Below are 25,096 nucleotides of genomic sequence, written 5' to 3'. Positions count from 1 at the left end.
TATTTCAGTAGATTAATCAAAATTTGGGATGCCTGTGTTTGTTCCAACCAGGATTTACTCATAGTAAATATGAAAAACACTAAAATTCCCAAAGATTATTTATTTTTGATTCTCATGAAAATGTACACTTTTCTTACAAATTAAGAAGTGCTGCAAAACCTTTGAACAGAATTATAAACTAGTGATCAGAGATGCAAAACATGGAGTGAAGCCTAACTTGTGTTTTCCTTCCTCAGTAAAGTATTCTGTGTCCCTTATATAGACTCCTTTCCAGGAAATTCCATACCTGAAGACTTTTATTAATCAAAGAACAATAAGCACTCTATGCTGCTAACCATATATATATAGTTTTAAAATTGTACCCATTTTAGAAGAATTGTTCGTAAAGGCAATTCGCTTTTCTTCAAATCAATTTGGATTTACTTTTAAAACTTCTTTTATTTTTTACTTTATAGACTGGAGAATTCAGGAATTGTGTGTCTGTGAACTGATCCCCACGCCTTAATTTGCTGTAAACAAAAATAAAAGACATAATGTATGAATATCACAAAGCACCTATGTAACTACAATTATAATACCAATTCGAAATGGTAAATACTCTCAGTGAAAGCTTGATACACCAAAGAAATTAGATTTATGGAAAATAAATGCGTCTGAAATAGGAAGGCATAGGTAACTGTTTTCCAAATGAATGCTAAAAATAGTAGTCTTTTTATGTATCATATTAGTATGTGAGTAATTGTAACTTACTCCTAGAAGAAAAAACACAAAAATTATTTATACCAAAAGCTTAACAACATGCATTCAGGACAGTATACTTGAAAATCAAATATAAATAGGAGACAGGAATCTAAAATCTTGAGTGACATCCACATTTTTATTCTGTGATTAGTTACCGACTCTCTCCAGAAGTACAGAACTTTATCATTGTGGGGTAAAAGAGGGGACTATATAAATATAATAATATTACAGCATTTAGCATTCAATTCAATTAGTAAAATAAAAACATAACTCTAATCCCTGTGCATTTCTTTTACAAGCTATCTGGCATAAATATTTCTGAAAAGCCAGCAGTAAAGTGAAAAGACACTTCCTACATTACTTTTAGCTCCTTTTGTCCTCAGTCTCATTGCTGCAGTTTATTGCTTCCTTACAGAGGTAAATAAAAATATTTTGAGCATGTATAAGAACATGTGCTAATTTTTTTCTATTTGTGGATTTATTTTCTTCTCCTCCCACAGTTTTGCAAAAAAAAGGAAGACATATTCTTTTTAAACCTTTGTCATGAAGTTGCTATAATCCTTGCAGTCTCAACACTACTGTGGAGATATCTTAATACTGTCTTTACCTCACGAATATGCATTCTGCTAATACACATAAAACACAGCTTAAATTTTCCTTAAATTAATAATTTACTTAAAGAAAAACCCCAAACCAAATCAACCACACCAAACAAAAAACCCCAACCAATTCTGTGGCAAGAAACTCTCAAAACATTTTGAGAAATAATCAGCCTAAAGGTCCACTGGGATTTAGATCTATTCATGTAAATGCAAATATATTAGTTTTCTTAATGGAAGTTTGGCTTTAAAATCCTGGTTTAAATTTTAATAGTGATTACAAAATTTATGTGTTTTCTTTTAACAGTCTTGTAAATCCTGTACCATTAAATTCGCTAAGAACACTGAGAGGTAAGTAACTAATTATGAAATTAAAATATCTTAAACTCAAAGGATTTCTTATATTAGACTCAGCTAGTTAAAGCAAAATGATGGCATTATATAGTATTAGTGCATAAATTATCTTGCCACTTGACAATATTACAAGGACATTATTACGGTACAAGCTTACATTTAAGTATAACATTTACAATTATCCACCTCTAAAGGGGTTTATATCATGTATTATATCACGTATTAAGAATTCATTTATTCACTACTAGTATAAAATGGTATATTATATACTATATTTAAATGTTATATGCTATATTATATGTTGGTGTCTTACTTCAGCACTTGGAAATCCTGCCACACTAACAGGTAACGTTTTATATCAACACTGACGTATCTTTGCAAAAGAGATTTGTGAAAGAAATAGTTCAACTGTTTATTTGGGGCTTTTAATAGCAAATCTTTATTTCAGATAGGTATGTACTCAAAAAAAAAAAAAAAACCAAAACCAAAAAACCCCAACAAATGAAAGCACAAAAGCCCTAACTTACATATACCTACCTGTTTATTTTGGGTTCTTTGTAGCAAATACTGGCTCTTCCTCGTCTAGATGGTGCTGCTGAGTTTTCTTCTAAGGTTTTGCAGGATTTAGGTGAAGAAGTGTGAGATTGTATACTAGTATTTGTAACATCTTGCAAGACCTTTCTCCCTGTGAATACAGAAGTGTATATGCCTCATTTTAAGTATTTTCAGAATCATTAAGTAAACTTAATTCATCCTTATTTAAAAAAGTATTTATTAATTCAGGTACTTTGGTTACTGGTCTTACTCTAAAGATACTCAACAAAAAATGGGATAGATTATCAAAGGAAATGCAACTATAACAGCTTTCGACCTACCAAATTTGGAGCTGTTTAAAGTCTGCTGTGGCTCTTGGGACATTTTAGGCCCCATAAGCATCATAATTTGCAGCCAATGGCTTAGGACTCCCAAGAGTTATTGCATTTAAAAAGACAAAACTGCACACAGCTCATGACCCTGAATGCAGGACAGGGGGCATACATGTACAATATAAGGATTCAACCTGCATAAGGGTTCTCTAGTCCTGCATTTTCCAACTTTCAGCCTGCTCTTGGGGCACATATGCATAAAAAGAACATAGCAAGGTGACTAACTAAGTGGGCCTCCTTATCTTCAAAACTGTGTACTACCAAACTGTTTACAATGCCTCATATTTTGAGCCACTGAACATGTCCAAGAGGAATACTCCTTGAAAAGGAATAACCAGCCTTAGTAGTAGTAGTACTACTTGTGCCAGCTTTCTGTAATCCTTTAAGGCCAATTCAGAATGCCAGACTAAAGAATCAATATTTAATTTGGAGACAAGTATTTTAATAACTTGGGAGAAATACTGAAATTATTCTTTAGCCCACATTTCAAAAAGTTCTAACCCATTTATTGATCATAGTCTCTGAAAAGCACTGAGATTTAATGCAGACAGCAATGCAAGATGAAATAATCTTAATCTGTTTATTCCTTGAAAGTTCTTCCAAGAGCATACATTCCCCACTGATACAGGTCAAAGTTTAGATTTACTGCATCCAGATGAGAATGTTTGGAATATAGGTTTTCAAAGGAACTAAATTTAAAACACTCTTCACTTCGCGAGTTTGAATGCTTTACCTTAAATTCTCTGTGGCAGCAAATGGATGCTATTTATCTCAGAGAATAAATTCATAGGCATATGGGATACAAGATGAACTTTTTGTTGTGCTGATCTTGAGACTAATAAACTGTATATTTACATACCTGTCAAACAGTGAAGACTTTCTTTATTATAGCATCTGAATGCTTTGTCCAACCTAGCATACACACTCTTGATAAAGCTGATAAAGCTGATTCTACCCTGTAGTACAATTCTGTACTGGGATCAAGTAAAATACCTCAGTGCGTAAGACTGATCATTTCACCAATAGTTGTCTGAAATGTGTTAAGCAGAGACATCAAGTCAGAGTATTTCTGCTAACTTTACTTCTGAGAGACATTAGGGTGACTTTCGGCAGCTTGCAGCAAGTCCCACTTGATTTATGAAGGCAAAAGAAAAAGCATTGTCTTTGAAGGAGTTTTTTAAGGAGAAGCAATGCTCATTTGGTGTAAACAAGAGGGCCCTCTGATCATGAGAAACCTCCCAAGTTTGGCTTTTAAATCTTGATTTGTACTAGTTTAAAAGTGAAAGTAAACTGTTACTCCAAGCTTTTCCTAAAGCTTAAGGTTAGATATCAGTCCAGCTTCTTTTAAGCACTAAGAGTTTTGAGACATCTGTTAAGTCTGCATTATTTAGGAAAGCTGAATGCCTGCATGAATATTTATGTTCACATAGATCTAATTATATAGAGACTTTCATCACAGGAGCTTTTCAAGATATATTTCTAAGTACAGATCAGGCTAGTGACCAGAAGAGCTGGCATCATCAGAAAGGCCGGCATTTCCTTGCTTTCTTGTCATTCGGGATACAAATTTAGATATACAATGAAAAATGAACTGGTTTTTGAACTATGCTTAAATGGATGAAGACCAAATGATTAGCTTGCTTTTTATGACAGTAGTCTTTGATACTGCTGATCACAAGGGTTTATTAATTTATCTGTAAAGCTAATAAAATTATGGGATCCTTCTTCTACCTTCCAAAGAAGGAATCAAAGATGAGAAGATGCAACTACAAATTACCAGGACTAATACCTTGCACAATGGTCTAATTCTGCTGGTATTCCTATTCTGTGGTCATGTAAAATAGTAGATTCTTTTTTTCTTTTGGCCATCGTGTCCTAGTATTCAAAAGGAGCCAAGACAGTATTTGCTTGATAGTTTGGGATTCAAACTATTAATTTGAGCCAGGAAACAGCCTAGGTGTTGGGACATTTTCAGAGACAATGAAGCAAACAGGAACTTGTTGGGAATAAATGTTTACAAAATAGACCACTCTTGCTAGGAAACTTCAAAGCTGCATTCTAAAGCATGTTTAAACTCTAGCATGGATGTTTAGACATATATCCTTTTAGCTCCTTTACACTAATTTTGTTGTATTATAGAAGAATCTAAACCTATCTTTCAGACTAAAGTTTATTTTCTCAACGTATCTTACTTAAAAAAGAGGTTGTCTCATGAGAGTTTGCTCATCTAGAGAAAGCCTGCTCCAAGTACATTTTTTTAGATCTCAGAATTCCTGTTCAATTGCAGTGTTTCTAAAGAAATACAAATGAAATCTTTAAGTCCAGCTATGTTTTCTGTTTATGAAGGGAAGAGCGTAAAGTTCACTCTTATTTCCCTTGTACAAAAGCTCCATCTATTGCATCTTTCTACCTCAAACTTTCTGAATTCCATCACATTCTTTGAAAATGAATACATGCTCCAACTATAATGGCTTTTACATCTGCACAACTAAATGTCATCTTGGAATATACTGAAAAGTAACAAGGATATTAGTTCCCACAATGACTGGTAATAAGTATAGAATATTAATATTTTTAGTAATTTTCAGTCCTACCTTTTTTAACTCCTGTTTTATCTAATCTAAGGAAGCAGTAAGAGTAGGATAGAATTAAAAGAAGATAACTTACCACTATTTCAGGCACTACCTGATTCAAAATGCTATTTCTTTTTTGTCACCCATTCACATACCATGACAAGGTGTCAGAGTCTTCTTGCGAGTCTCTTTAGAAATTTGATCCATTTTTTGACCTGCTTTTCCAGCATCCAGTGCTTTATTACGATCATTTTTCCCACTGATTTCAGAGTTTTTCAGTATTGAGAAGTTCATGGAACCCTTGTGGCTATCAAGAACTGAGAGCTCCACGTTGGAAAGACCTTCCTGGAAAAAGCTATCTACATTTAATGGCATATTCTTAGAACACCTGACAGGTAAGAATTCAAAAACTTCTGATATTTGAGCTGTAGGCTTTAACTTGCTCATAGAGGAATCTATCCCATGAGGGACTTCCTGGTCATCCAAGATATTCTGCATCCCCTGATCAATATGCTTGGAATAATTTTCCTCTGGTCTGGTCTCAGTGGTATCAGAACTAAACCTCTGTTTGCACTTTACCCAATTATCAGGAGAATTGCTAATGTGAGGCAGTGTATGTGCCACTGAAGAGGAATCTACTTTCTTTAACGTGTTGGCATCACCATCAACTAGTTCTTTAGCTTGCGGTGTATTCACAGCTACACCATTCTGAGTGACTAATGCTGCTTCCATTTGCTGACTTTCAGTTATTTTATTTCCACAAACAGCCTCTGCATGCAAATTAATTTTTAATTCTTCATTTTTATGAAGTGAGAACTGTGTAAGATTTTCTTTTGGTATTATATATGCTTTCCGGCTAGCCTTTGCCAACGTACGCTTTAACCTGCCTGGCGAAAAATGGCTAAGCTTTTGGTCTGCTTTCTGAGTAATTTTATGAATGCTGTCACCTTCCGTTTCTTCACTTGGGCTGTAGTCACTTTTTTTGTTGCATTTTCTCTTTGTAATTTTCTTCTGGTCTTGTTTTCTTTTGCTGCCATGTTGGTCTACCTCTGTTTGAGACTTTTTTGAAACATATTCTCCATATTGCCCATTTTCCTTTCTACAGTATTTTGCTGTGTTGATTTTAGAAGGGGTTTGAAAAGTTTTCCTGTTTATTTTCGGGCTGCTGTGTTTTTCATTTGCATGCAGAAAGTCCAACTGTAAAGGCAATACATTAGAAGTGTTACCTTGGAATGGTAAATTTTCAGCACAGTAAACTTCTGATGGGATCTGGTTAATCGGTGAGTTTGAGTCTGCTTTTTGTTTTTTGCTTTCCATGTCTTTCAATGTTTCTGGGCAAGTTTCTTTATTTGTCTCCTTAATTAAGTTAACTTGGTATGTCCTCCTAGTATATTTAGCTTTACTTGGGCAATTTTGTGCTTGACAATATTTGCTGGTATTCGGCAAACTCAGCTTCCCTACAGGATTTCCTGTAGGTAGCTGTTCTGTGTGATTTTGGAATAGTTGAGTTTGTGACTCAGTAGTTTTTGAAACTTCACTATTGTCAGCCCTTGTGTGCCTTTCCTCTGTATACAAATTCAAATGGATTTCAGTCTTGCTTTTAATTTTCTCTTTATCCTTCTTAGAATATTTTACTTTTCTGAAATTTGCTAATATTTTATCATCAGAATTGGCATTACTATTTTTATTGTGGTGCAACTTATCTTTATCTTTCACTGTAACTGCAAGTAGTTCTCCTGCATCACTGGCAGTCAACTCCATATCTGCACCATAAACCGTTTCTTCACGCTTCATCTTATCAGTCAAAAGCAGCTTCTTAAAATCTCTCCTACTTTCATTGTTAAATTTAAGAGCTGAAGGAATAATGCAAGACAAGTCGCTTGAACTTTCCTGCAAATTCATATCATTAGTGTTGCTGCTGCTGTTGATACCATGAAGAGGCAGATTATTTGAGCTACATTTTTTATCAAAATCTTTTATATTAGGTTGAGGTTTTGACTTATGAAGTACTTCATGTTTCCTCCTTTCAGCCACATTTCCACTGAGTTGCAATGAACTATCATCATATTGTTTTGTAAGCTCCTCAGGCTGTCTTAGAGATTGTGTATTTTTGACATGAGTCAGGAAGGCACTATCGCAGGTTAGTTCGGTGTGTAATTGATTTTCTGCAAAGAGAAAAATTTCAGCAGCTTAGGGAAAGAAAGACTGGAGTAGAATTATCAGAACAAGATTACTGAAAGTTGGACCAGAAGCATGGAAAATTACAAACTTTTTTTTCCTTTTTTTAAGTAAATACACACATTTCTGCGGTTGGTCCTTAAAAATTTAGTTAACTAGAACTAATTTTATATTTTACCAGTGTTGGACTTTTGAAATTGGGTGTAAATAAAAATGTATTTTTCTATAATGAATACAGTTATTCTTTGCTCATCTTACTAAACTTATTCTGTTCACATAAATTCTGTTACATTTCAGCTGTGTTATTTCAATGAACATTTTTCTACAAGTGACTGTCAGCACACCTTCACTTACAGGTGAGAATTTCATTTTTTATTAGTTTATTACAGTTTAGGAATCTTACTATACCTTCTGTATCACACTTCAAGTAATGAATTATTAAATACTAATTCTCAGATAGCTCTGAAAAATAAATCACCTGTACAGAAATACAACATACCTTTAAAAAATATGTTTTTGTCAACGGTTGTTTCCACTGAGTCTATTTCAATTAACTTTTGATTATTTGTACCGGAAGGCAATGATAATGCAAACTTGACTTGATCTGAACGCATTTCCTCTGTCAAAGTAGTGGTACACTTATAAGAATTTGGTATTTCACACACAGAAGGGCTACCTTGCTGTTTTGCATTAGCTGTGGCAATTAAAGGAAGCTTCACTGGCAATTCTACAGATCTGAAAAGAGGAAATTTTACTGTGAATATTTTTATTACAGTTTCTGTGGCCATACCATTCAATTATTTAAAGCATTCAGGGGAAGTTTAGGTTAGATATAAAGAAGAAGTTCTTTACAGTGAGGGTGGTGAGGCACTGGAATGGGTTGCCCAAGGAAGTTGTGAATGCTCCATCCCTGGCAGTGTTCAAGGCCAGGCTGGATGGAGTCTTGGGTGACATGGTTTAGTTCGAGGTGTCCCTGCCCATGGCAGGGGGGTTGGAACTAGACGATCTTAATGTCCTTTCCAACCCTAACTATTCTATGATTCTGTGATTCCCTTAATAATATATAAAGGCAGAAAACAAGAACTCAAGTATGAAATCCAATTCTATGTTAGGGGCAAACGTGTATTTTTTAATGATAGAGAATCCTGCTTTGTGCTGGTGAGATTCTATGAAGAAAGCAGCAAACTATTAAACCACAAGTTTTGTCTACCACTCTCTATATAAATTCCAATTTGCAAATAGGTAATTTCTGAATTAGATTGGAAGTTGTTTCCTGTTACCTCAAAAATGCTTAGGACAATATACAAAGATTAGTTGTAACAAAAATCCACAGACACTTACCAACTTCTGCATTTAATACAACCACCTACCTAGCAGACCGACAGGTACCTTTGAACTGGTCATCAGTAGGGCTACTTGGACCAGCTGACAGAAGATAACTCTGCAGAGTCAAAAGAAGAACAGCGGGGAAGTAGAAACAGTTGAATTTTATCTTATACCTCTTATAAGTATCAGAAATATTCCAGGAGAAAATAAAAAAGAATGGGCAAAAAATAAAAGTACTGATGAGAGATGCACGATATTCAAAGAGTAATTTTTAAAGAAAAATATTTTGTAGCAAAACTTACCAAAACCTGTAACCCACCTGCATCCCAAACAATGTAGAGACTTTTTAAAATGTAGCTGTAACTAACACAAACTGTATTACACATATAGAAGCACAGAGCAACACTAAGCAGCTGTAGAACAGACAATAAAATTAGTATCTTAAAATCAACTGTAATTTTGCCATGACACAAGGACTAACATGGATTATGTTTTCTAGTGAAGTTTCCAACATATTGATTGCAGCACTAACCAAAGGCAAGTAGCTCACTCCTTGGTGAAGGATGCCACATACTGAAGTGCTGTGCTTTGGGTTTTTTTAACCACATGACTTAATCAGGGCTAACTGACACTTAACTTTTAGATACTTTGTAAACAAGATTAAATCCTAAATTTTTAGTGCAAGCAACAGCAAAATTTAATTCATTTCTGATTTCAGTAGACTAGGGTTTCATCCCAAGTTTTACGTAACTGGGGTAAATGTTTTAAAATACTTAAAATATTTTGAACATTGCACCCGTTTAGATCCTTTGAAAGTATTATCCTGGAAAATGAGTTCAACATGGTAATAGGTCGAAAAACATCTTACCTCAGAAAGACTGCTTATTTCTATTGCATTTAAGAGCTTATAATTCAAAAACGCTTCTATTTCTATAAGAGTTGTATTCTGCATGTAAAAGAAAAAGCAATTTTCAAAAGATGTACTTTAAGTGGCTTCTGGCTTAAGAAAAGAAAAACTATAGAGGTGAATCTATGGTGTACTATTTTTAACTCAGCTGAGCACAAACTCATTTTTAATACCATCTCAGTATCTATAAAGGTGAAACTGACACTAAAATAGCTATGGATAGACATTTACACTGATGGACAAAATAGTTAAGTACCAAAAAATACCGTGAAAGAAAAATCAAACATGAATGCTATCAGATGAGAAAACTTCACAAATCTGAGGTGTATATTTTTTTAATCACCATTTTAAGAAGCAATATTAAGTTTCAAAAAAAAGATAAAAGCTTGGTTTAGCTGACCTAAGTTTTAATTATATTATTTGCAGCATACCAAACAGCTTAGTTTTCGACGAAGCAAGATATTATGAAGCTGCAGCTTTTCTACTTCCTTCTGAAGAAATATCTTCTCACTCTTTAGCTTCCGAGAATTTTCTTTCTCCACGCTCAAAGCCACAGCTAATGCTTTATTATTTTGTTTTAAAGATACTTTTAACAGAGACGAGTTATCTAAAGGAGACAAAATAATTATTTTCAACAGCTTCAATTCCAGGCCCTCTCTGCATGAATTATACCTGTATAATGACATTTTTATCTGTAGGTTTTGGTGGAACAATAGTACTTCCTAATATAAAACTGTTTCTGCTGGCTATCATTCTGATGACAACTCTGTCAGCTTCATGTTCAAGTTTATTTCATGCAAGGATTCTGCTCTAATCTGGATTTTTTTTTTTAATAAGATTATTTTAAGAAGAAAGCATTTAAAAATTGATAGCTTCGCAGGTGTAAAAATGTTTCCGAATTTCTAAAAACCAAATACACATTTTACAAATGAAACAGTTCAAACATTTTGAGCATAAATGTGAGTTTTGACAACAGAAAGAAAAAAGATTAAAATTAGAAATATACCTTCCATTATCCTAATGAAAACCTGCCTACTCATATTTTACTTTTTACCCCCAGTGATACTATGTATTACCAAGATAATATGTGCCAAAGAGCAAGCACTGAAAATTAGACATTAGGAAGAAATTCTTCACTGTGTCAGTGGTGAGGCGCTGGCACAGGGTGCCCAGAGAAGCTGTGGCTGCCCCATCCCTGGCAAGACCAGGTTGGACAGGGCTTGGAGCAACCTGCTCTAGTGCGAGGTGTCCCTGCCCGTGGCAGGGTTTGGAACTGGATGAGCTTTAAGGTCCCTTCCAACACAAACCATTCTATGATTCTATGACAAAAGAGTCAGAAAACTGGATAAATAAACAACTTACAACCATGTGTTTTGTCAGACTCTCCCAAAATTCTCTACATTAATGTATTTAACAGGCAGCAATTCAGCAAATCATGTTAAATACAACTGCTATTCCTTTTGAAGTCATATATTCTAAGCACAGTAGATGGCTTTCCTTTTATTTTAACAGGACTTACTTATTAATTTAGTTTTAATTTTAGATGCTAAAGAGGCATTCCATTTTGCAGCTCGTAATGTTCCATCCCTCTTCTTCATGTGTCCTTTAACAGCATCCGAGGTGAATACGACAGACGATCTAGCATTTGCTTGTTTATCCATCATCAAAATGAACCTGTACATTGTCAAAGGGAATGTCCAAATAATACATGATCTTGTTCCTTAAAAATTTAAGTTTCATTATCTCTTATCAGGATTTGTTATATCTGAAGCTGAGAAAATTGCTTCAGTCTTTACCTCTGTTCAATTAATTCAAACAGGTTAATGAATTGCTCGAGACTTAAGTCACACTATCACAGAGTGGCAAAATATTTAATAATCATGAAGACTAAAAGGATCATGGATTTTTGATCTTGTCCTTTCCTTCAAGTTATCTATTGCAGCTTACACTTAAAAAAGGAAAAACCACAAGGTTCTATCACTTCACAATATGACCATACCAGCTTGTTCTTCGTCAGGATCAATTTTAATTCGGAGCTTTTAAACAAACCGCACGAAAAATGCTACAAATTTAAACAAACAGCACGCACGGGAGTTAAAGGGAGTTAAAGGGAGTTAAAGGGAGTCAAGAGGAGCACGGTCCCAGCTACCCGCTCCCGCCGCCCGCCGGGTCCCTGGCGGCCCCACAGGCGCGAGCCGCCGCGCGCGCGCCCCGTCCCGCCTCGCCGCAGGGGCCGCCAACGGTTGCGCGCCCGCCAACGGCCGTTGGGCGGCAGCCGCTGCGTTGGGCCGAGCCGCTGCTGAGGGGCCTCGCGCCGGCGGGGGCGCAAACAGTCCCCGAGGGTCCCCGTCAGGCCGGAGGGGACGGAGCGCGGCCCTGCCCCTGCAAACCGACTCGTGCCCGCGTTTCATGTGGAATGAAGGGTTGCTCCGCATTAAATCACTGAGCAACGTCTTAATAAAACAACACAGGAAAGCCGGAAAAGATGACAGAGCTACTCGAGAATCAGTAACACTCCGTGCTTCGTAATTCGAAGGTAAAATGCACAGCCAGGATGGATACAAACGCAACCAGTATCTACAGCTGGATTTATACCACAACCAGCAGCCACCTTTTCTGATGCTTTGTTGATGAAACAGGAAAGGCGCCGTAGCGGTTTTATCGCGCACATGCAAAATCACCCATGTTAGAATAGTTCATGGGTACTCTTACATACATACTGTCACAGTCACTTCTTTTCAGAACTGGGATATGCAGTAAGTCACTAACCTTTAATCCAGTTTTAGTGTTTTTCATAAAAGAGTGGGATGTGTGTAACTTTTCAACTATGTGTCTTTGCAAAACCATTTTAAATACCATTAGTAATATTAAAAATAAAAACTAAGTATTAATTGTATAAACACTTAGCATCAATCTCAGAATGCTGTGATGAAGGGAGTAGGGAACTACAGACACTCCACTTGTCAGACTTTGAAGGTATCAGGCTTTCAGTTCAAAGAGTTCCTTTAGGTTAAAAGGAGAAAGCCATCTAATTCCTTCTCAGTGGAAAGTTAAAATTTCTTTCTGGCTGATCTTTAGCTATTAGTAATAGATGAAATGACAAAAAATGAATAGACAGACATCAAGACAGTTATGAAAATGTTAAATTTAAAAACCAATATATTACAGCAAGTATGCAGGCTGCCTGCACACTTACCAACTTGTAAAGGTAGGAGTCTCTGATGTTAGAATGTGAGCAAGCCCACTTTTAGTTTGGTTCAGGTAATATTAGCACTGGGAATTGGAAGGAAGTATTTTAGTCTAATAAAATGCCCTTCCTCAAAATGTGTTCTGAGCCCAAAAGTCTTTGCTCTTTAACACACCCTTCACACACATTTGTTTCCACTGGCCCAGTCCTACCATTAGCTCAGGTGGACATTAATTCTTAATTTTGATCCAGGAATCTGCAAATTAATAGTAAATGGGTTTGTGAAAATCTTAAGAGAGTTAGAGTTCTAATTTGAAGATTTATAGAGATGTGGAAGGTTGAAATAAAGCATTATGTTCCATACTGCAGTAACCATCATTAAAATCTTACCTTTCCACGTGCTAACATTACAATATGCTATAAAGTAAATCAGAGGAAGCATACATAAGCATCAGTGGCATTATTTGAAAATATATCTTTATCAACTTGTGATTTTCACAATCTGCTACAAATAGCATCTGGAGAGTCTCTCTTTTCTTCCTTTTCTTAATTTGTGTAAGATACATCGCATGGTTTCTCACTGTAGCCCTGAAGCTGCAAACCCTGTACTTCTATGCAATCCCCTTAAAACACAGATTTGATCCAGCACACCTTATATGCCTTTGCTACATTTCCCCTTACAAGGCAACTTGGAAGAGACTGTAGCCACTGTAAAAGTCTGGCCAAATAAAAGAGCAAATAACCTTACATAACTTTAAAAATAGAAAACCAATCAAATAAAGTTTTACCTCCTTATTCCTTCCAGAAGGCAGTGTTTTCCTCCAGATCCAATTGTAAGTTTTCATTTCCTCCAGTTTTACAACAGTCCCAAGTCCTGAAGGGGCAATTGCCAGTTTGCTTCCATTTAATGTTTACATCGCTACTGCGGGCAATAAATTTAAAACAAAATGTGAATTACTGCGTTTCCACCTGTGGTCATACTTTCCTTTACACTCTGCTGAGGAACTCCCACACTCTAACATTTCACATGTAAAAATCTCCAGTTAATTGCCAGCTGCTCAAACTGGGGAAGAGCTTAAAGCACTGCCAAGTTTCACAGCCTATATATCTTAAACATATATTAAGAGTGGAATTCTGGGTTTCGGTCATTTGGGATGCTATGACTGGTCTTTAAACTGAACAGAAATGAGGGAGTCAGGGAAAGACAGACAGAGACGGACCTGCTGCAAAAGCCCTAACCATGTGGGAAGTGTTGCATTGAATTTGTATCTTACTAGATACCTGCAAATCCATCTCTGAGAAGAATCTTGGTGGAGGAATTAATTCCGAAGGGTCTAGTAAAGCATGAGTTATGACTAAAGCACTTCTGGTGGGTAGATTATGTAGAACAGCTTCTCCCTCTGCAGATTCTCTGATGTCCAACAAGACTTGAGCTTGTGCTGTATTTTTTCCTGAAGTATAGTATGAAGACCATACCTTCCTCTAATCACACCTTTTTTTCGCACAAGCTTAATGAAAACCCATTTCTTAATGCCTCTTCCCCTCTGTCAGATTTGACGGAAATTAGCAAACTGAAACACAAATATACAGAGGATGAGTGTAAGCCTGGCTTCCTTTGGAAATTAGCGAAAAACAAAACAAAAAAAGTCCCTGTGTTCATTCCCCAAGAACATGCAGCTGAAAGGGCAGTTTGCTTATGCAGGCTGGTTATGCTGCATGCTTCTATACCGAGTACATGCTGCACTGACCTTGAATAGTAACGATATTTCGCATGGATAAACCTGAGGTCCAAAACCTACTGCATTGTTTGTGTACATATATTGACTAACACAAGGAGAAAACAAGCACAGAAAGCTGCAACTTCATTAGGTGAATGTTTTAGAGTGAGAAAGATTGGAGGTTAAACTTACAGCATATTGTAACGTGACAACAATGACCACATTTAAGTTGCAACTGCTGTTTATGAATGTCCTGGGTTCAGCAGTAGCAGTCATATGAACCATTCACAGCGCAGGGACAACACACATTATATCCTTACTAAAGATATAAACCAGACACAACTATTCCACAAAAATAATCTATTATACCTATTTTTACTTGTGTTATAGTAAGTCCAACATCCATGAATTATCAGTCTGTATCACATTCAGTGGCATCTTGTAACTTGTGTGCTTATTTAATTAATTAGATATTAAGCATTAAAGGCCTGGCTTCTGGGTACATTCTTAGCCAAGGACTGTTCAAAGGGCACAGGAGAGCCATGGTGCTTGGCAGGCCATTTACTTTCTTTGCTGTAACTGTAGCATGGTCAGTTGTTTAAAAAATTAAGCATATAAAGTATATACTGTAGGTTTAACTGCCATACCAATACAAATCAGCATTAAGATAAAAAGTGAGTTCTAAGTAGCAAGTGATCACTCAGAGTACACAATTTCAAAGATAAATTCTTCTCTCCGTTTTTATGAGCCATCTAAATCATACCAGGTGCAGTATGATTTAGATGGCTCTTCCCTTCAATGTCCTTCACCTGACTGAAGTCTGAATTACAAGTCTATGCTCCTAAACATTAACTGAAAACACAGCAGCCTATGAATATTCATGTATTCTCAAAATCAAAATGTAGCAACAGACCAGAATACAGCAAGCTGCACGGTTGGAACAGCAGCTGCTCTGTGACTGTTACTCATCTTTTGATTTGACCCTGTAGCAAGTGAACTTGCAGTTGAAATTTTAAATACCTTACATATGGTAACAGAAAGGTCAATGATGAGTAAAAACCCTGGACAATACAGGATGAAAATCAACATGAATTACAGATATAACTGAGCTAATTCGCTAGGTAAATACAGATAAACTATTTAAATACAATAGAGGTACATTTCTTATATGTGCAACGTACAGCTAAATAACTGGATTTTTACTGGACTTCAGACAGCAATTAAAATATATTGCTGACATTTGGGATTTAGTTACTTCTTACTGTATCTTCTAAACATATAATAGCTTATACCTTCCAGAAAGTTTGCAGAAACTATTACTTATTTGGCAGTTGTATCCACAGGGATATGTTATGTCAAAAACCAAACTCTTCTCTATTTGTTTACAAAGTTAAGCTGGAATTAGACGTGATGTTCCAAACTTTTTGTTTGGGGTTGGTTTTTTTATTTATTTTTAGAAAATACAGCTGCATCACATGTACAGAAACTTGGCATTATGAGGCTGAGACAAAAGCATAATGAGAATCTAATTTCTCTACCTTTCCATTGTTTGTGCATGCATTTTGGTGAGCAAGCAAACCATATGTTAGACATAAACAATTTAACAGGACACAGTTTCTGCAAGCCTTTGTGAAGTGGCTGTATGAGGGCGAAGCACCTTGACTCCATTTATCTGTGCTGTTTTAATGCATGAATAGTTTGCTCTGAAAAATGTATGAAGTCTGAGGCAGAACCACCCCCACGTTTCACAGGCAAGCAACAGGAAAGCAAATTAGAAGCTACAATGCCTGCATTTGTATGTATCAGCTAGAGCTAAAGAGACTGCTGCGGGCACACAGCTGGCAAGTTGGTCTGCTCAAAGGGACAAGTAGTCATGTCAAAGTAGGCCAGAAAACACCAGCTGACCTGAGCCTACTTTTTTCTGCCTTTGCCCTCCATTTTAACCAAAGCAGACCTTTCTTTACTGACTTGGGGCATATACCACCACATCACACTTGTGGTATCACCCATCTCAGCACTGCAACTCGGGAAGCACAGCAGCAGGAGAAACCAGCGCCTGGTTTTGGGCTTCCACCACGGGCCAAAGGTGGTGTCCCACCCCGAGCTGAGCAGAAAAGGTCTGAGACTATCGTGAAGTAAAACGGGAACACTGTGGGTTAGAACAGCTCAAGCTGTGATATTATTGAGCCTACAGAAAATGCAATTTAATCAAACCACTCTGAGTTAACATTTACTTGTAATAAATAAATAAATAATAATAATCAAAAGATGAATAGGAAAGGTTTCCACCTTACAGAGTAGCCGAGTTTATGTGGGTAAGCCTCGCTTCAGAAGACACCGACACCACCGCCGTGCCTGAGGGACCCCTCCGCGCAAAGCGGGAGAGGCAGGGCTAGCAGGGCCAGCAGCGCCATGGGCGCCCCTACACCCGGCTGACCCGCCAGCCCGCGGGCAGGGAAGCCCCTCTCCTCTCCCCGCTCGGCTCCGGCCCGGCCCTTCCTGCCGCCCAGCCGCCATTTTGGGGAGCCGCGGCAGCCCCTAGGCGGCCCTGCCCGCTCCAGGCCCAGCGAGGCGGCCCTGTCACGGGAAGACGGCGGCGCAGGTAACGCGGGATGGCGGCCGCCCGCGCCCCGGGGAGTGGCGGGGGTGGGCTTCCCCCTGCTTTGGCGGAGCAGCGCCCCACCCGCGGGCGGGAGCGCCTCGGGGGGCTTCCCTGTGCTGTGCCCGGCTGGCTCCGAGTGCATCGGGGTACTTTGGTGAAACTATAGCTGGTGCCCGGGCGAAAGCCAGTACCACCACCCTATCCCCCCAAAAAAAACCAAGCCAAACCAAACCAATCCACAAACAAACCAAAACCAAAACACCCTCCGCCCCCCCAAACAAACCTCAAAAAAAAAAAAAAAAAAAAAGAGTTAAAAGATTTTTTTCTGCTTCTTGTGCCATTCTTTTCTGCCCTGACGGGGCCCCTCTCTGCAGGGAGCTCAAGGCGGGCAGGAGTATTTATTGGCAATGTGGCATTAATGATGTGACAGCTTCAACAACTAGTTAAAGCAGCCCTAATTAAAGGTTGGACTTTAAAGAAGCCAGGTTGTTTTTAGTACAGAATTACTGCATGTTTAGTACTGTGAACTATGCTCAAAGCAAGATTTCCCAGACTGTCCTTCCAGTGTTCTGCTCACACATACTGACCATGTAATTCTGTGTACCCATTTGTGTCAGAACCAACCTTTGTGTTTCCTAGAAAAATAAAATGCCATAGTTTTTCATAGTAAAAGTGTAGAATATTTGGCTATTTGCACTAATATGTCTCCTGAACTGTTTTCAAAGTTGATTTACTGTATTGTGTAAAGATATCTTAAGAGTTGAGGTCATACATGTTCAATCTTAAATGGCATTAGATTTTCTTTTTTTTCTATCTGTTTCAGGTTTGAATAGCTCACAATTAACATCATCGTTTGCAAATGCAATGGAAGGGGACAAGACTGAAGATGACCAGGGTATTCTACAACTTAATGTGCGGGGATGTTTGTACACAGCCAGGCGTGAGTCTTTATGCCGTTTTAAGGATTCAATGCTAGCTTCTATGTTTAGTGGACGCTTTCCTCTAAAAGTGGATGAGTCAGGTAAATATGTTCAAGCTGTAAATATAATTCTGATGAGGGAGCTCTGTGGCAAATACATGCTTTTGTATATATTTACACATTTTATAGTAGATCTCTTTTCCAATCTGCTGAGCATCAGTTGGCTTCTTTAATTCCAGGACGTTAAAATGATTAAGCGTGCATGATTTAGGAGTAATTAATCTGAATTCCACAAGACTACTCATGTTTGTACAGTGCTTACTGTGCCTTGTCCCAGACCAAACTGGGGCTTTGGAATGTACTTCTTCAGTAAGAATACGAAAATAGATGAAACTGAAGTTGCAGAGTATTTGGCATTTAACTTGAATCCTGTTTAAGAACCCCTATATTCTCCAGAGGCACCTCGTTCTGTTCGTTACATAACGAGATTTGGGTCTAATCTTTGATTCAGAATACTTCCTTACCTGGTAAAGATTGCATTTTTCACCACTATGGCTTAATAGGAAAGCTTGAATAAACTATTCATGGGTCAAATTTCACACACGTTTGTGACTTGGAAATCCTGCCAAAGTATGTCCAGCTTAAAGATATGATAGATAGAGAACAGTAATTCCTTGTTGTATGCTTTTGACTGTTTAAAATATCTGAAATGTTTAACATTTTTCTGGGCAGGGTTTTGCTGCCATCTTTCAGTTGCAGTAAACAGCCTACTGTATACAGCTGCGTATAGTTTGGTCGGTTTCCGTTGTGGTCCTTGAGCCCAGCAGGCAAAGGAGAGAAAAAGAGCAATATTCAGGGAAGGCTGGACTAGATGTGTACTGGAGCTGATGCTGATTTTAACTCTCTTAATTGCCTAGAGCCAAAATTGGAAAAAACCCCAAACCTCTGCAATAGCAAGAAAAGATGTATCTGCAGTTAGAATTAGAAATGCATCTAGATTTAGATTTTAGCATTTCAAGTCAAGTGCAATACAGCTGAGGTTGTATGTTGGCATGGTCCTATGCAGATCAGTGATTTCACTGAAATTCCAAATAAATCTTTACTGCACTAAGAATCTTATCTTCAAATAACAAATATTCCAGGGAAACAAAATAGTGGTTTTAAAAGAACAAAGACAGTAAACTTACTCCTCCTAAGTAGGTAAAACTAGTACAGAAACTTTATATAAAGGCTTTACTTGATGATTTGGTAGTCCATCTTCTCTTGCTGGAAGCAGTATTTTAAATAATTTATGTTTTCAGGAGCATGTGTAATTGATCGAGATGGAAGACTGTTTAAGTATCTTTTGGATTATCTTCATGGAGAAGTTCGGATTCCTGGAGATGAACAAATGCGAATTGCACTGCAGGAGGAAGCAGATTATTTTGGCATCCCTTACCCATACAGTCTGTCTGACCATTTGGCCAATGAAATGGAGACGTATTCTTTAAGGTCAAATATAGAGCTTAAAAAGGTCTTGACATTTCTTCCATTTTTAAAGATCTACTCTCTAATCCACACCATCCATTAGCATTAGATACTAAAACTATAGTATATGCAAGTTAGCACTTTTTAATTACCATGTTAAATCATCAGTAAATTCAAAGGTTTAGGTTAAGGAAACTTAAGAGTTGATAATGCAGACATAGTAGTTAAGGACATGTTAAGTTAAGCTTTTCCTATCATTGCAATACAGCAACAGTTTAAATTCACTCTGTTTTACATGCATGTCCACTGGAGAACTTGCACAGTAGGAACAACATTGTTTAGTTCCCTGTTTGGCTTCAAATTTTACTTGTGATTAGATTTGATCCCTTCAGGATGTTTGAGGGTTTGGGTTTTTTTTTCAAATTTACAAATTCATCCTGAAACTCGAAAGACAAATGTACTTTGCCATTTTTTTAGAACAAGAAATAAATGAATGTATTATTTAAAACCCTAAGGTTTGTCTATTTTAAAGTATTGTAACTTAAAAGCTAATTCTAATTTGCTGATCAGAAATAAACTCATCTTACCAGGTCTGTGTTAGTCATGACAGTCATTTGTGTTCTCTTAGTAAGCTACTGTTCCATGTATTTCACATTCTCATTTCCTTTTGAAAAGCATAAAATACTTCCGGGCCTTTCAGTTTTTCTCCATATTAGGGATCTGCTGTGCCTTTAAGTATTTCTGTTGCCTTTCTGTGAGCTTCTCTTAGTTTCACAATATTCTCTGTCACATCAGATAAGAAATACTGCAGACATTATTCTGGATAAACTACCACCTCCTTGATTTACATAAAAGAACTCACCAGTCAGTTAAGAAAACTTAAGTATGAAAGCTTATTCAGCTAAAACCATTGTATTCTTATTAATGTTTGGTATTTTTTATTTTTTTCTTTCTTCCCCCCTCCCCCCCTAGGCTTTGTTAGATTTCTGTGATTCTTATGATTTAGTTTGTACCAAGCCCACAGTTTGGGTCCTGCACTATCTCAACACTTCTGGAGCAAGCTGTGAAAGTAAAATTATTGGTGTGTATGCCACAAAAGCTGATGGGACTGATGCAATTAACAAGGAACTGGGAACAAAAATTCATCATAAAAGCATTTACAAAAGGTAAGAAGACTGTCAAACACATGAAAGCACTATGGAGTGAGAACGAACACTCACATATAATATCTAAATAGTATTACATGTAGCATAATATAGCACTAATGTATTATAAATCTGTGAAAGGAATCATTCTTTCCAGCTTCGAAAACAGCCGCCTAATACAGCAGTCACATTAAACAAACAAAGATAGCAACTAAGCATGGAGTACAAGGATTTGAGAGAGTCCACAAAAGGTGGCTAGCATGCTGGTGCTGTAAGTTCTCATTATGTTTTACTTGCTATTTTTAAAAATGTCTCGACCATTTAAAATGACTTTCTAATTTAGGATATTTACACTAAATACAGTGAATGAATCTCCATCCAGAAATATTCACAGTGTTGGTTGTGATTCATGTAATTGTATTCTGCAGTCTTTTAAGGCAGCTGGAAGAAATGTTTAACAACGAAAAGAACTGAAGATGAAAAAAAAATGGTTTTAATTCTTTCAAGAACATGTATCTCTCTACTACACTATTAACGTATTTTTATGACAGTAGTTATAAGTTCTTGGTAGACCTGTACTTACGAGTGTCTGGAAGTAATTTGTCTTTCTCTTAGTCCACTTAGAGTGCTTCACTGTGTATCTTTTGAAACATGATTAGGATAGAGCTTTTGATGTTTCATTTTTATAATTAAGATGCATATTTTCCTAAATTTAGTCTGGGAATGTAAATATTTATTCCAAGAGTATGTGGACACATAGCATCAGGTATCTGTCCTCCTCCTGTGTTTTCCCTTTGAATAAACGATTAAGATACAGAAGAATAAATTTTGCATCATTAATTCTGTAATTCTTCTTTTATGAACATCTGTTCTTTCATGAATACCCATTTTTAGCAATCAGTGTTTAGAGGCATGCAGCTCATAGGAGGATGGCTGTTTGGAACCTTTTGTATGAATGAAACTTAAGTAACATTTACTTTACAAAACATTCACTATAAAGTCCCTATAGTTAGGACTTGCTAAAAAGAATTATGCATTTCAGCAGTGTAAATATGTAAGGGCGTAGCCAGATTTACCACATAACTGTTACCTTTAAAACAATATTTCTAGAGAAGCTGGAAATAACGTCCAATACATCTGGAGCTATTACTCAGTAACTGAGTTGAAAAAGATGATGGATGCTTTCAATGCCTGGGAAGGGAGAGGTAAGGTATTAATTTTTTTTTTGTATTTCAATAGTGCTACTTTTTTATATAAAGATAATAAAAATATTTGCCAATTAACTCTAATAAAGATTCTACATATGTTTTCACTCATTCAGTAGGTGACGTGTTGTAAAATATTCCATGGGAGTGGCTATTTGGGGATGGGGGGAAGAAGGTCTTAAGGGATGTTCCAAGAAGGTGACATGAGTTGACATGAATGGTGTAATGAGAGCTACCACATGCAAGGGGTGATAGCCTGCTACCACTGGGCACTCTGGTGGAAGTCCTGGAACCACGCTGGCTGTAAACAACACTCATGTCAGCAGAGTTTCAAAGCTGAAATTCTACTTAATAAAATACTTCCATTTTGTCAGGTGTACGTACAGATAATACTGACTATGTTCCCTCAGCTCTTCAGTACAATGTCCCTTTGAAATGCAGGTGTCAGCTACTGGCGAGTGCCTCAGGAGCTGATAGAATGCTGGACTCTTGAAGAACGCCCTTTGAAAGGCAGTTTGCATCATATGCCTCCAGTTCATAGAAGGTACACTGATTTGCATAGGTGGCTTAAAATAGAGCAGATATATAGCACAATCTCTTCCCTCCCAAAATGCTATGTTCAGGTTTCAGCTAAAACTCCTCATGGACAGCAGTGGTCCTGGTGAGACAATACCCTGTCTTGAAATACTGTAAATGAACCTAGTTATCAATTCTCTTTTACGTGGACTTCATTGCTACTGTTAAAGAACCAAAATCTTTGAATGTTTAACTTTTCCTTTTTGTTTTGGTGGTTCTTTTGTTCTAGAATGTGCAGATGTTGAGAATACATTCTCACCTTATGGCTCTGAGGAAAAACTCCCTAGAATCCTTATAATAAGTACTGGGGTATTTGCAGGCTTTCTGTTTGAACAGTGTCACCAAATAACAATTTTATAAGAGCAGTAAGAAGAATTATTACCCTCAGATACTGTTTATTCTTTTGTACGAAACCCTGTGACATTTCACAGATCTTTACAAACACAAAATGCAAGTACTCTGAAGAGCATCAGTGCTTTTGTAGCGTATCTTTTAAGCTATTCTTCAGTGGCTCTCACAGCTCATAGCCTCTTCACAGTACTGACCTGCCAGCTAAATGTTTCTTCATTCCTAACAATCAGGTCAGTTAAAACTACAGCTTTTCTTTGTCAGCTGAAAATCTAGATACGCTCTGGTTCATACATGTTCTTTCTTCTACTTCAGGCCTTTAGTAGCTTTGCCCCATGTAGGAGCCAGCAATAGAGCCACAGTTTGAGAGCTTTTGTTTTGATATATTTTTTTAATGCATCTGAGTTTAAATTGGTGTCTGTGTTCTCTCCCCACCCTGCCTTCTTCCTCATCTCTCCAAAAATGATTTTTATTTGTACTTACTCATCATCCCTCTGACCTGGCCTGGTTTAGTTTTTGTTTCGTTGGGGTTTCAGATTTTCTAACGTCCTGTTCAGCTGTTTTAGCATAACCTGTATTTCTGTGGCATCATGTATTACTGAGGAATTAAAATCTTCTAGGTGTCTGTCCATTTTCCTTTGCCAAAAGTGAGAAACACCATATGTGTAATACTTTAAAAACGCTGCCAATTAGAGTTGCCACGAGACTCCATAGGCTTTCTTATGGAGGCACTTTTTTCTTATATAAACATTTTCTTTTGAAAGATTATCCATAAGCATTTGCATTGAAAAGAAATGGGGGAGGGAGAAAGCAGCAGTATCTTTCTTATTTTCTCAAATTGCATAGTGTGGAATGCTACATTTTGTCTTTATGTGCAATTGGATCTTACATTTTTGTAGATAACTTACACCACATCAGACCAGTATTTAGTGGATTTTGTATCCGACGGAATCTGTAGCTTTTTAATGTTTACTTTCTCTAACTCCTCCAGCCTTTTCTCAGTGATTTTCACTCAGCTGTTTGTGCACCGTATCTCTTGCAGTTTTTAATGTGTAATATTACTTATACTGATAAATATTACATAAGTAACATTACTTATAATGGTAGTATTCATCAGTGATTGCAGTGATGAACAGTTGGGAACCATAGATGATATTGTAACAAGCAAAAATTAAAAGCACTTCAGATTTGTGGATGGCTGTTGCAGATTGTCTGTTTTATAACAATGTTATAAAAAGAATAATTTCTGTACATAGTTTGTTTCTTTCACTGAAGTTCTTTGTTTTACAGACGATTAATCGACTTTACTGAAGAGGAAGGCTGTTTACCATGTAAAGTGGGGCCCAAGCCAATTAGATTCTCAGGTCCTTCAACAAGTACCCATATCAAAGTCAAGAATTCAGCCTCATTAAAGGTAGCTGCTTGCAATGCTTCGCGTTCTGCAGCGACTCTGAAACGACCCAACAGTGAAAGTATGACACTGCACAGAGTAGCTTCTGAAACTGGATCCACAACATGCCCAGCAGTGCCCAGCAATTCCCAGGCGCCCTGCAGAAGGCAGAGTGCTGACAATGGGACACCACGTCAAGCGATGTTCAAGATAGCAGTGTCTAAGAAGCCCGTAAGCAACCGTGTAGTAAAGCTAAAGCGAACTCCACTTTTTCTTGTGACACCATCTCAGCCATCTTCTTCTGTATCCAGTAGAACAAGCAAACAGGACAGTGCTGCTGTTGCAATTCCTACTACTACTTCTATGGTACCAAACACGAACGAACCAGCTGTATTAGCAAAGAATGTTAAGCTTAAGAATGATAAAGCGGATGGATAATGCTTGACTCAGCCTGATAGACTGGATAGCTTTGCATCATCTGGTCAAGGAAGAAGATCATCATCGACTCGTGTGGTTATTTATTCAAAGATTTGGTAGAAAATTGTGATGGAAAAGTTTGTGAGAAGCATAGGAAGAACTTGTTTTAAGTCAGCACTGAAGTGTATTTTCTGCTTTACTTCTAAGTATATTTTAGATGTTGGAAAGGGAGGAATTAAAATGGATTAAAAACCCTCTCAAACATAGTACAGTCGTATGTTCCAGTATCTCACATTTGTATTTGTTAGGCTGTGCTACTACAACTGACCTTTTGAAGGGTGTATTTGCACAGCATAAAAGACGACCTCTTTATCACCTTCAACACAGATAACATTAACTGGAGTTGATTTCCTTAATTTGTATCTTTAAAGTGGGGAAAAATAGATAATAGTAGCTTTCATTAGGAACAAGTTTGCCACAAGCGTGCAACATACCGAGTACTGTGAAGATTCCAGAAA

General features: G+C 37.1%; 2 protein-coding genes across 7 annotated transcripts; one reads left to right on the top strand and one right to left on the bottom strand.

Annotated features, from left to right (window-relative positions):
- Nucleotides 1–85: 85 nt before the first annotated feature.
- On the bottom strand, nt 86–17,138 carry SGO2 (shugoshin 2). Of its 4 annotated transcripts, none has more exons than XM_030485609.1 (11): nt 16,799–17,138; nt 14,073–14,362; nt 13,580–13,713; nt 11,124–11,278; nt 10,036–10,211; nt 9,566–9,643; nt 8,742–8,812; nt 7,871–8,106; nt 5,349–7,358; nt 2,232–2,379; nt 86–509 (listed from the first exon to the last, which is right to left on the bottom strand). In XM_030485609.1, the coding sequence occupies exons 4-11, from the start codon at nt 11,266–11,268 to the stop codon at nt 404–406; spliced, it is 2,970 nt and encodes a 989-aa protein (XP_030341469.1). In that variant the 5' UTR covers nt 11,269–11,278; nt 13,580–13,713; nt 14,073–14,362; nt 16,799–17,138; the 3' UTR covers nt 86–403. The 4 variants fall into 4 exon arrangements, with proteins under 4 accessions (XP_030341469.1, XP_030341472.1, XP_030341470.1 ...); XM_030485612.1 differs by having other exon boundaries at nt 6,141–7,358; XM_030485610.1 differs by having other exon boundaries at nt 16,804–17,086.
- On the top strand, nt 16,566–24,844 carry KCTD18 (potassium channel tetramerization domain containing 18). Of its 3 annotated transcripts, none has more exons than XM_030485614.2 (7): nt 16,566–16,626; nt 17,935–18,132; nt 19,332–19,543; nt 20,470–20,663; nt 21,753–21,847; nt 22,289–22,391; nt 24,062–24,844. In XM_030485614.2, the coding sequence occupies exons 2-7, from the start codon at nt 17,976–17,978 to the stop codon at nt 24,597–24,599; spliced, it is 1,299 nt and encodes a 432-aa protein (XP_030341474.1). In that variant the 5' UTR covers nt 16,566–16,626; nt 17,935–17,975; the 3' UTR covers nt 24,600–24,844. The 3 variants fall into 3 exon arrangements, with proteins under 3 accessions (XP_030341474.1, XP_030341473.1, XP_030341476.1); XM_030485613.1 differs by lacking the exon at nt 16,566–16,626 and adding an exon at nt 16,815–17,111; XM_030485616.2 differs by lacking the exon at nt 16,566–16,626 and adding an exon at nt 16,857–17,111 and having other exon boundaries at nt 17,935–18,051.
- The last annotated feature ends 252 nt before the right edge of the window (nt 24,845–25,096 follow it).

The sequence above is a fragment of the Strigops habroptila genome, chromosome 5, assembly GCF_004027225.2.
Source record: "Strigops habroptila isolate Jane chromosome 5, bStrHab1.2.pri, whole genome shotgun sequence".
NCBI classification, from domain to species: domain Eukaryota; kingdom Metazoa; phylum Chordata; class Aves; order Psittaciformes; family Psittacidae; genus Strigops; species Strigops habroptila.
Note: the sequence above shows the minus strand (reverse complement) of the source record. Positions and strands in the feature narration are given on the sequence as shown.

Excerpts from the sequence above, each read along its gene's own strand:
- SGO2 (XM_030485609.1), bottom strand. The coding sequence starts at position 11,268 with ATGATGGATAAACAAGCAAATGCTAGATCGTCTGTCGTATTCACCTCG. Across the intron at positions 10,212-11,123 it reads AATTAAAACTAAATTAATAA|ATAACTCGTCTCTGTTAAAA; the intron begins GTAAGTCCTGTT and ends TGTCTCCTTTAG. Across the intron at positions 8,813-9,565 it reads AAATAAGCAGTCTTTCTGAG|AGTTATCTTCTGTCAGCTGG; the intron begins GTAAGATGTTTT and ends TTGACTCTGCAG.
- KCTD18 (XM_030485614.2), top strand. The coding sequence starts at position 17,976 with ATGGAAGGGGACAAGACTGAAGATGACCAGGGTATTCTACAACTTAAT. Across the intron at positions 21,848-22,288 it reads CAATGCCTGGGAAGGGAGAG|GTGTCAGCTACTGGCGAGTG; the intron begins GTAAGGTATTAA and ends TTTGAAATGCAG. Across the intron at positions 22,392-24,061 it reads ATGCCTCCAGTTCATAGAAG|ACGATTAATCGACTTTACTG; the intron begins GTACACTGATTT and ends TTTGTTTTACAG.